This window comes from Muscardinus avellanarius, assembly GCF_963383645.1.
Source record: "Muscardinus avellanarius genome assembly, chromosome: 1".
Classification (NCBI taxonomy): domain Eukaryota; kingdom Metazoa; phylum Chordata; class Mammalia; order Rodentia; family Gliridae; genus Muscardinus; species Muscardinus avellanarius.
This window is the reverse complement of record NC_137786.1, coordinates 224,731,967-224,744,166: the sequence shown is the minus strand read 5'-3', so window position 1 is coordinate 224,744,166 and position 12,200 is coordinate 224,731,967. Positions and strand designations below refer to the sequence as shown.

At 35.5% G+C, this 12,200-nt stretch overlaps 1 protein-coding gene across 1 annotated transcript; it reads left to right on the top strand.

Annotated features, from left to right (window-relative positions):
- Positions 1-10,005: 10,005 nt before the first annotated feature.
- On the top strand, positions 10,006-10,956 carry LOC308260205 (olfactory receptor 5B12-like; the record flags this gene model as incomplete). The annotated part of the gene is made up of 1 exon (XM_080691515.1): positions 10,006-10,956. One exon carries the CDS (start codon positions 10,006-10,008, stop codon positions 10,954-10,956), a length of 951 nt encoding a protein of 316 aa, XP_080547641.1.
- Positions 10,957-12,200: the final 1,244 nt, after the last annotated feature.

Sequence of the window (12,200 nt, the reverse complement as noted above, 5' to 3'; positions counted from 1 at the left end):
TTCTAAAAAAAACAGAGCTGGTAGTTATCTCAGAGATAGAATTTCCCTGGATTCCATCCCCAGCACCACCAAAAGAAATAATTAAAATAAACATATATGACTACAATGCACCAATAAAATTTTTTTAAATAATAACACTGAACCTCAAAGGGCTTATCTCTCCAAATAAAAGACATAGACTGGCAATGTGGATTAAAAAACATAATCCAACTGTATGCAACTGGCAAGAAACTCACCTTACAGCCAAAGATATTTATATGCTAAAAATGAAAGGATGAAAAAAGATACACTATGCAAATAAAGACTAAAATCAAGCAGGATTAGCAACGCTGGTGTGTAACAAAACAGACTTTAAGCTTAAACACATCAGACGAGAAAATGGGGCACTTCTTGTTAATAAAGGAACAATATAACAAGAAGATATAATAATAATAAACATTTACTCCCCAAATGTGGGCATACCCACAATTTTAAAACAAACTCTTCAGGACATCAGGTCTCAAATAGTTCCAAATACAAAAGTATTGGGAGGCTTTAACACACCACTCACACCATTAGATCTATTATCAAGACAAAAGATGAGTAAAGATTCTTAAGACCTAAAGAACATTATAAACCAATTGGAACTAATATACATATACACATATTTTCAACCAGCAACAGCTGAATATAAATTCTTCTTAGCTGCTCATGAAATTTTCTCCAAAATAGACCACATTCTGGGCCACAAGGCAAGCATCAGAAAATTCAAAAGATGTAACACAATTCCCTGCATATTTTCAGATAACAATGGAATGGAATTAGAAATTAACAACAGGAAGACCAAAAGAAATTGCATAGAACCATAGAAACTAAATAATATACTCTTGAATGATGAATGGATCAGAAAAAATAAGGGGAGAAATAAAAAATTCCTGGAATTAAATGAAAATAGAGACATAACATACTAAAATCACTTTGAAAGCAGTGATAAAAGAAAAATTTATAGCACTGTGTGCTAACATAAGAAAATCAGAATGTCACCAAATAAACAACCTAATGATACTTCTCAAGGACCTAGAAAAACAGGAACAGTCTAATCCTAAAGCTAGCAAAACACAGAAAATAATTAAAATCAGCAGAAATAAATGAAACAGAATGTAAAAAAAACAGTACAATAGATCAACACATAAAAAGCCTGGTTCTTTGAAAAGATTAACAAGATCAATAAGCCCCATAGCCAGCCAAACCAAAAGAGAATCAACCCAAGTTATTAAAATTAGAAATTAAAAAGGAGATATCACCACAGACTGTGGGGAAACTTGGAGGATCATCAGAAATTATTTTGAAATTTTATATTCCAATAAACTGAAACACATGAAAGAAATTGACAGATTTCTAAACATATAGAACTTACTTAAATTGAACCAATAGACTGTAGAAAACCTAAACCAATAAACAGCATGCAAAGAAATATAAAAATCAATTTTAAAAATTCTGTCATCAAAGAAAAATCCAGGTCCAGACAGGTTCCAAGCTGAATTCTGCAAAATTTTCACAGAAGAACTAAACTCAATATTTCACAAGTTATTCAATGAAATCAAAAGAGATGGAATTCTTCCAAACTCCATCTATGAGGCCAGCATTACATTAATACCAAAACCAAATAAAGATCTCAAGAAAAGAAAATTACTGACCAATATTATTAATGAACATACATGCAAAAATTCTAAACAAAACTAGCCATGCACATTCAAAACCATATCAAAAAATTATACACCATGACCAAGTTGGCTTCATTTCAGGAATGCTAGGCTGCTTCAACATATGCAAATAAATACATGTTACTCACCACATAAATAGAACTAAAAATAAAAATTGGACCTCTGGGATAATGGTGACCCAGAAAGCAACATTTACAAGCCCTGCTAAAACTCAATCTCTATTGCCACAAAACATTGCTTTTCATAGCCAGAAAATGCCATCAGCAAAGAAATAAAAAATGTAAAAACAAGAGACAGAAAAAAAAATAAGATTAGAAAAACAACCAGAGACCAGAAATCAAGCCCTCAATGCAGCAGCGGAGCCACGCCTGTGCCATCTTCCCTCACAGCACCAGGCTCCAGAGAGGAAAGGTAAATAAGGAGCTGAGGTGAGCGGCTGTGGATTATTCAGGTGTAATTCAGCACTTTCTTCAGTGCAAACATCTAAAACTCCCAGTGGTCAAGCTCATCACGCCTTCCAGGGACACAGAACAGAGCTCAAAACCAGAAAAGAAATATGCCAGCCTCACGACCAAGGGCGTAGCAGCAGCGCCATATTGCCAGCATCTCTAGCCTCATGGCTGACAGCATGGCAGCAGCACCATATTGCCAGCAGCAACAGCGATTTGCCACGCCCTCAACAGCTCCTGATCAACACGCACAATAACCATGAGTGAAATTGCGGAACCTAAAAGAGAAATCCCTGTACTGCACTCCCAGGGACTTTGAAAATCTCCTTGGGTCTGAGATTTTTCAGTCCAACCCAGTGAAGGAATAGCGGTGGCAGAGATACCACACCATAGTTGCAGCTCCCTGTGGGAAAATGCCCAGCCCCGCACCCCACGGTCTTGCACAGCTTCGATTAACTCCCTGGGTCTGACACTTTGTGATACAACCCAGTAAAGGAGTAGAGACAGATGAGAATACCACAGACTGGAGATACAGAGCACCCTAAGTGAAGTCATAGTGATCCAGGGAAGGCACAAACTTCTGAAATCATGGGAAAGAGGAACAACAATAGAGCAATGCATGCCCACAACCCCATATTATCAGAACCTGATAACACAGAAATTCAGAGATCTCCAGAAGATCAAATCAGGAATATAACTGTAGAAATAATACAGGACCTTCGAAAAGAATTTAGAGAGAGTCTAAAAGAAATAAAGGATGCAATCATTGAAGTAAAGGCCTCAATTCAAAGAATAAACAATTGATTAGACCACATGGAGAATAGAATCTTGCTCCTAGAAGAGGATCACTCCAAAAACAAATGTATAATTTATAACATAGAAAAAAAAATCAAAGAGTTTATAGTCTTAAGATTTATATTTAGGTCTTTTATCTATTTTGAGTTAATACTTGTATATGGGATTAGGTAAGGGTCCAACTTTATTCTTTTCCATGTAATTATTATGTTTCAACAATATTTAGTTAAAATATTATTATTTCTACCACCAAATGTTCGTGGAAACCTTGTCAAAAATAACTTGACAATATAGGGAAGAATTTAGCTCTAGGCTTTTATTTAACTCCAATGGTTTATATATCTGCCTTTAGAATAGTACTACACTGTTTCAATTATTGTAGCTTTATATGGTTTGAAATCAGAAAATATATATCTTCTAGCTTTGTTCTTTTTCAAGATCATTTTGGGTATCTAGAGTCCATATTCCATATTAGGATAGATTTTTTTTCTGAAAAATAAATACATAAATATATGATAGTTTCACCTAAAAAAAAATAAAAAAATATTCTCTAGTAAGAAAGAAAGTAAAAAGAAATATTGAAATGTTATCTTTAAGTCATCAAAAGCTTGGTATCAGACAAATGAAACTGTTATGTAAGATTATCATTTTTAATTTTGGAATAATTGCTATAATACTTGATGTCAACCACTAAGCCAAGCATGGGAGGGAGGGATGGGGAGAGAATGGGGTGGGGATCAGGTGGGGGCTGACTGGGCGATGTGTGTATGTATGTCTACAAAAGTTTGTATCCCACTATGATGTATGAATACAGTGCACCAATAAAAAAAAATAAAATAATAGCAGAAAAATTTCCAAACATAGAGGAAGAGATCAATACACAGGTCCAGGAAACTTATAGAACTCCCTTTAGACCGGATCAGAGAAGAGATTCTCCACACTACATAATTGTCAAAATGACCAATGTGGAAGCCAAGCAGAGAATCTTAAAGGCAACAAAAACAAAAGTCCAAATGACATTCAGAGGCAAACAAATTAGAATCACTCCAGACTTTCCAAACCAAGTCATGAAAGCCAGAAGGGCTTGGAGTAACATATTCCAAATTTTGAAAGAAAACAATTTCCAGCCAAAACTTTTCTACCCAGAAAAACTATCTATCAAATTAGATGGGGAAATAAGAAAAAAAATCCTCTGGTAAGAAAGAAAGCAAAAAGAAATATTGAAAAGTTATCACTAAGTGTATCAAAAGTTTGATATTAGACAAATGAATCTTTTATGTGAGATTATCATTGTTAATTTTGGATAAATTTCTATAATATTAGATGTCAACCACTAGGCCAAGCATGGGAAAGATGGAGGGGGAGGGAGTGATGTAGTGTAGGGGATAACTTGGCAATGTGTGCATGTATGTCTACACAAGTTTTTTATCCCATTATGATGTATGAATACAGTGCACCAATAAAAAAATAAAAATTTTTTAAAGAATATTAAAAAAATCACACAATTATATCAATATAGCTGAAAATACATTTGCCAAATTCAGAACTTACTCCTGTTAAAAAAAATTGCAAAAAAGCCAAGCATGATTGCACATGCTTGTAATCTCAGCATTCAGGAAACTGAGACTGGAGGATCTGGGTTCATGGACATCCTCAGCTACTTAGTGAGACCCTTTGCAACTCAGTGAGACCCTGTCTCAAACTAAAGAATAAAAAATAGGGATGGGGGTGTAGCTCAAAGGCAGAATTCCCCTGGGTTATATCTCCAGTACCTAAAAAAAAATGCAAAAAAAAATAGAATATAAGGAATATATCTCAGCATCATTAAGAAATATACAAAAAACCTATAGACAAAATCATATTGAGTTAAAAAGCCACAAAATTTTTCTCTAAAAATCAGAAACAAAAATGCCCACTATCACTACTTATTTTCAATATAGTCTTCATGACTCTTGCCAGAGCAATAAGACAAGAGAAGTAATCAAAGGAACTCAAATAAGAAAAAGAAGATTAAAAATTATCTTTATTTGCAGATGACATAATCCTATATCTAGAAAAAAAACCAAAAAAGTAAGCCAAAAGACTGATTAACAAAATTGGCTAAGTAGCAAAATACAAAATCAACCTTAAAAAAAATCAGCAAAGCTGCAGGATATAAAAGCAACCTAAAAATCTCTGTATGCTACCCATAGATCCACAAATAAATAAATACAGAAAGCAATTTTATTCCTCACAATAACCTCAAAACCAATAAAATTCCTTGGAATATACCTAACCAAAGACATAAAAAACTTCTATAATGAAAATTATAAACACTAAAAAAAGAAGAGGCTATATTTTTCCCAGTGTATGTTTTTGGCCCCTTTGTCAAAAATCAATTGGCTGTCAGTGTGCATATTTGTTTCTGAGTCTTCTATTCTGCTCCATTGGTCTGTGTCTGTTTTTGTACAAATACCATGCTGTTTTTATTACTGTGGCTTTGTAGTATAGTTTCAAGTCAGTTATTGTAATGCCTCCTGCATGGTTCTTGTTGCTGAAAACTACTTTGGACACTCAATTTAATGGCATTACATAGAATCTGTAGATCACATTTGGAAGAATACCATTTTTATTATATTTATTCTTCCAATCCAAAAGCATGGAAGGTCTTTCCATATTCCAAGGTCTTCTTTGATTCTTTTTCAATGTTTTATAATTTATCTTGTAGATGTCTTTTACCTTCTTGGTTAGGTTTATTTATAAGTACTTTTTTTGGTGACTATATTATGTTTGGAAGTATTTTCTGGATTTCTTTTTCAATAGATTTATGGTTGGCATGCAGGAATACTTCTGACGTTTTAAAGATTGATTTTGGATCCAGACAATTTGCTGAATTTTTTCATCAGTTCTATGAGTCTTTTTGTTAAGTTTGTTGAGCCTTTTATGTTTAATATGTAATCTGCAAATAGAGATCATTTTTGTTGTTCTTTTTCTATTGTACTCCTTTTATTTTCTTCTTTTGCCTTATTCCTCTGACTAAATTTTCAAGTACTCTATTGAAAAGGAGTGGTGATAGTTGACATTCTTGTCTTGTTTCTATTTCTAGGGGGAACTCTGGTAGTTTTTCCCCATTTAATATTATGTTGGCTGTGGGCCTATTGTATATTGCCTTTTGGATGTTGATGTATGTTCCTTCTAGTCCAGTTCTTTGCAGTGCTTTTAGAATAAATGGGTGGTAGATTTTGTTGAATGCTTTTTCAGCATCTATTGAAATGATCATGTTATTTTTATCTCTAATTCTGATATGTTATGTCTGTTTTCATTTGTTTCTAGGAATTTCTTAATGTCTCCCCTATCTCTTCTATGACCTATGCTTTATTAAGCAGTGTCATGTTCAGTTTCCATGTGTTTATGTGGTTTCTCTCAGTTTTCTTATAGTTGTAAATTTAGCTGTAGTTGGGTGGAATATTCTGTATGTGTCTAATAGGTCCATTTGGTTCATATTGATTTTAGGTCTGAGGCATCTTTACTGACCTTTTGTCTAGAATATCAACCTGGTTGTGTAAGAGGAGTGTTGAAGTCCTCTAATATTATTGTACTGGTATGTATGTGTGGCTTAATGTTTCAAAGAGTTTGTTTTATAAAAGTGGTTCCTATATTTGGGGCATAAATATTGACTATATACTTTTGCGGGATTGTTTCTTTTACCAGGACAAATATCCTGCTTTTTTCTTCTGATAAATTTAGGCTTGAAGACCAATTTGTAGATGACTTATGATTTTTAATCCATTTTGCCACCTTATGTCTTTTTACTGGGGAGTTGAGCAATTGACATTCAGTGTGATTTTTTATTTCTTTTTAATTTTTAATTTCTAACATTTTGAGTTGTAACTTTTGTTTGAGGTAGTGTTGGTTTTTCTTTGCTTAGTTGTGTTAGATGTTTGTTTAATGAAAATCATTGTGTCTCCAGTTATGGCATTCATTTATTAATCCTTCTTTGAAATTAATCTCTTTGAGTTCATCCTCCACTTTCTCTCCATCTTCATCATATTTATGATCAATATCTAAGGCTAACACCTCTTCATCATTATCCTCATCCTCCTCATCCCTACTCTTGGCTTCACTCCAGGGCTTAACCAGGGCTTCTGGGGATCTGACTCATGAAAATCATCTACCTAATCTTGGTAGTAGCTGGAGCCTCCCAGTGAGGGTGGCAATTCTAAGTCATCTTCATTTTTCTCTGCAGTGGTGTGACCTGCCTTGGCTTGCACAACTGCCCTTTTGCTCACTGTGCCACCGCAATTGCCCCACCATCGCTCACCCAAAGTCTTAGGTTCTAAAGTGAATCTGGGATTTTGGCCACTTCTGACTTCTGCACACAAGCCATCCACTTGAGCAACAAGCCACTTTTCCACATGATTCCATTGGAGCTGATGGCTGAATTTTTCTGTTAATTATTTAAATACAATGCACTTGATGGCAGTAATAAAAAATAATTTAAGATAAAAAGTGAAGACAGAGAAAAATGCATCCATTTCTTTAATTTTACAAAGAACTTGATCTTCATACCTAATTGCACAGTAGGGATACTATAACTGAAGATAATATATTGTACAAATTAAATAACAAAAAGAAATTATTTTAAATGTTCACACAATGAAAAAAGATAAATGTTTAAGGTTAGGAATAAGTCAATTACCCTGATTTATGCAATGATCATTCTACCATACATACAGATGAAGAAGTAATGTACTATACCCTATACTATACCCTATATTGTAATAATTATGTAAAGATAAAACACTAATGGTATTTAAGAGAAACAAATATTCCCAAATAAGTTCTGCAGTTGTAATACAAATGGATTTTTTTTAAAAAATAGAATAAATGAATGAAAATAAAACTCTCATGGGAAGATCATTATACTTTCAAGACAAAAATAGGTATGGAAAAGCTTGTATAAGATCCTAACTTCACCTAAGACAGAATCTCAGAGAAGTTTTTTTATTTCTGTTGCCTGAATGAGCTGAAGCAGAGTTTATCTGATGGCTGGAGGCTCTTCCCTCTATGTTTTTATTCCTCAGAATCCTCATAAGTACACTTAGCCAAAATGCAAGCATTATCCTTTGTTGTTTCCAAAAAGAGTCAGGTTAGGAGGGCCAGTGGGGGATCAGCAGGCTCCAGGGACAACTACTCACTTGGCATCTTCTCCCCTGAGACTGGTGGAGAAAGGTTGCAACTTCTGCCTTCATATTTGTGAGACCACAGCCCAGCTTCTTTTGAACCACATTGAGCTCCTGTATGACGCTTTACTCATGATGGACTATGGGGAAAAGGTCTGGACATGAAGGTTTTTCAGATTCCTTCAAAAAGCCCTCATTTTTCTGTCCCTAGGAAAAATGTAAGTATTACAGGAACATTCAATAATAGTTAGAATAAGGGGAAAAGAGTGTCTAACCACCGAGTGTTGCACGCATGAATGTCACCACCACTGTGAACTACATTATGATGTAAGACTATAACGCACCAATAAAAGCATAAAAAATTAAAGGCCAAAAACACTAAACAGATACACTTAGACACACAGATTCTAATAATCATTTCACTTTATATTCATAGCTTATTTCACCTGACTGTCCTGTAGTACTGCATCCAGCCCTCCATGCTCAGTGGCATGCCAAACAGACATGCCTGGCATGATGGCTATGCTCAGAAGGGAGATGCTAATTTTCTTGTATTTAGAATATGCTATTGGCATATCAGTAGGAAGATTATAGCTATGTTTATAAATGTTAGTGTTTGTGAAATTTCCAACATCTATTTGTTCATCTCAATAATTAGACTACTTTCTTTAGGAAATTCAATGTTTGAAAATTGAATATTGTGGGCTGGATATTCTGCAGTAGTCAAGAAAAGCCGAGGTAGGCTGTGGAAACAATATCTCTGATGGCCTTGCTTAATTGTTAGTATTATTTATGATTCTCAAACATAGTTCTTTTCCATTATGACATAAGCCTATGAGGGAGAAGGGAAGAGATGCTCACCTTGACTCTCCTTAAAACAAGGGCTGCAGCACATCTGCCTTGGTTATAGAGAGATGATTGTGACTCAAAAGCCCAGAGTCAAAATTTCTGTGTCTCAGGTTGAAAAAACTTACACACTCTAACCAGTCAGCACAGTAAGCTATCACCTGACAGGTGACATCTGGGGGTGTATCTCAGAGGTAGAAGGACCCTGAGTTCAATTCTCAGTACCACGTATGCATAGATTATAAAAATTTTATAGGGTCAATGTTTAAAAGATAACCCCTAATTAAACTCCTCATAAATGAGAGAGTGTGAATGTCCTAGATATGGGCACCTCCTCATCATTACACATCTTCAGCAAACAAGAACATGTTGAAGAGGTGTCTATCAGAAATGGAACATGCATTTGACAGATTTAATCTGTAGCATATGCCAAAAGATGACCACATGTTTCTGTATAAGGATTTCTTATAATTAAACTTTCTGTTCACTTGAAAGATATTTCAGGTACTGAAAAATTGTTCTGTGGTGTTCTGTGTATTAAAGAATACCATATCTGATTACATTTTATGTTAATAAGTATAAATAATACTATGTCCATATATCAAGCTATTACTAAAAATCTCACCAACATGTACAGGGAGAGAATAGTGACCAGTGGGACATAGAGAGAAGTATACCAATTTCTCTGCATGTATGTTTAATAACTTTGAATCTTATTATGATATGTAATTACAATGCACCAATATGTTTTTTAAAGAGAAAGTAAAATAGTATGCAAATTTGAATAAGCCCAAGGTCATATTGTGTACTACTGTGGCAGCTGAGGTCAACATAGGCATTTCAAATCACATCTGTTTACTACTAGATGAACACCCTTGCTTTTCCCACCTCTACCCAGAATTCAGTCCAGATTCTTTTACACAGAATCCTGCAATGGACAGTCAGCTCCCATATGTTCAAGAGAACTTGGCAATAGCTCAATCTCATGTTGATGTACAAATAACATAATTTTCTCATCTTGCTACAGGTGCTTCTCATGATAATTCCCAAATGATTCTGATGAAGAATGTTTCAGAGGTGACTGAGTTTATTCTTGTGGGATTAACAGATGCCCTGGAGCTGCAGATACCCTTATTTATCATCTTTACTATCATTTACTTGATCACTCTGGTTGGCAACCTGGGGATGGTGCTGTTGATTCTGTTGGATGTCAGACTCCACACTCCCATGTATTTCTTCCTCAGTAACCTCTCCATGGTGGACTGTATTTATGCCTCAGCTGTTGCTCCCAAGGTCATGGTGGAGTTTCTCACAGGAGACAAGATCATCTCCTACAATGCTTGTGCTGCCCAGATGTTCTTTGCTGCCTTCGTCACTATTGAAAGTTTCCTCCTGGCCTCAATGGCCTTTGACCGGCACGCAGCAGTGTGTAAACCCCTGCATTACACCACCACCATGACACGCACCACCTGTGTCCTGCTGGCTGCTGGTTCCTATGTCTGTGGGATTTTGCAGTCTTGTGTCCATGTCGCCTTCACTTTCCATCTCTCTTTCTGTCATTCCAATGTGATCAATCACTTTTTCTGTGACATTCCCCCACTTCTGGCTCTTTCTTGCTCTGACATCTACACCAATGAGATTGTGCTCTTTGCCCTGGCAGCATTTGATACATTTTTCACTCTCCTGATTATCTTGAACTCTTACTTGTTCATTTTCATTGCCATCCTGAGGATGCACTCAGCTGAAGGACAGAAGAAGGCCGTCTCCACCTGTGCCTCCCACCTCACCGCAGTTTCCATCTTCTACGGGACTCTTACATTCATGTATTTACAGCCCAGCTCCAGTCACTCCATGGACACTGATAAAATGGCATCTGTGTTCTACACCATGGTCATCCCCATGCTGAACCCTCTGGTCTACAGCCTGAGGAACAAGGAGGTCAAGAGTGCATTCAAGAAGGTGGCTGGAAAAGTAAAGTCTTCCTTGGATTTACTTTGCTAATCATGATGCTTGTAAACCATGCGAAATGTTCATTGACCTCTAGTGTCTAAAGATATTTTAATTATAATTATGTGTTTTTTTTAATGTCTCTGTGTACTTCTTTCACACAGGGGACCTCTTCTCTTCATGCTTAGAGGATGTGTCTAGGTCATAAGAAATTTTGAATATGTTTTACCATAAATACGATGGCTCGTTCATTTTTTTCTTATTATCTCCATTTATTTTAATTTTTAGTTTTATTTTTATGTGGAACATATTTAAAATGGCATACATTCAGACTGCCCTTCCCCCACTTCCTCTTCTCCTCTCCCAACAGATTAACCATGCTATATTTATACTTTTACACATATTCAAATGTAGCCTCAGCCTTCTTCCTCTCCTATCCTTCCATTCTAGCTTTGCTGAGTTTTCATCTTCATTATCTGGAGTCCCTCATTCATTTAAAGATCAAAATGTTAATCTTATTTCATGTAGGATTCCAGTTAGTACCACATCATTTGTTTAAAGTGCTGTGAATATAAGCCGGGCGTGGTGGCACATACTTGAAATCCCAGCATTTGGGAGGCTTTGACCAGAGGATCGTGGTTCGTGGACAGCCTCAGCTACTTAGTGAGGCTCTTTCCAACTCAGTGAGACCTTGTTTCAAAATAAATAATAAGTTGATTCTCTTTTTCTTTTGGTTAGGCTGGCCAGGGGTTTATCAATTCTATTAATCTTTTCAAAGAACCAGCTTTTTGTTTTGTTGATTCTTTGAATTGTTTTTTTTTTTTTTTGTTCTCTATTTCATTTATTTCTGCTCTAATTTTAATGATTTCTTGCCTTATGCTGGCTTTGGGAATAGACTGTTGCAGAGTTTCTAGGTCCTTGAGTTGTGTCATTAGGTTCTTTACTTGGTAATTCTCTGTCGTTCTTATGTGGGCACTAAATGCAATAAACTTTCCTCTTAATACTGCCTTCATGGTGTCCCATAGATTTTGGTAGGTTGTGTTTCTGTTTTCATTTGTTTCCATACATTTCTTTATTTCTTCCCTAATTTCCGCTCTTACACATTCATCATTCAATAGTGTATCATTTAATCTCCATGTATTTGAATAATTTCTTTTGAGTTTCCTGTTGTTGATTTCAACTTTTATTTCATTATGGTCTGAAAAGATGCAAGGAATTATATTACATCTTTTTAATTTGCTGGTGCTTGCTTTGTGTCCCAGGATGTGGTCTATTTTGGAGAAGGTTCCATGGGCTGC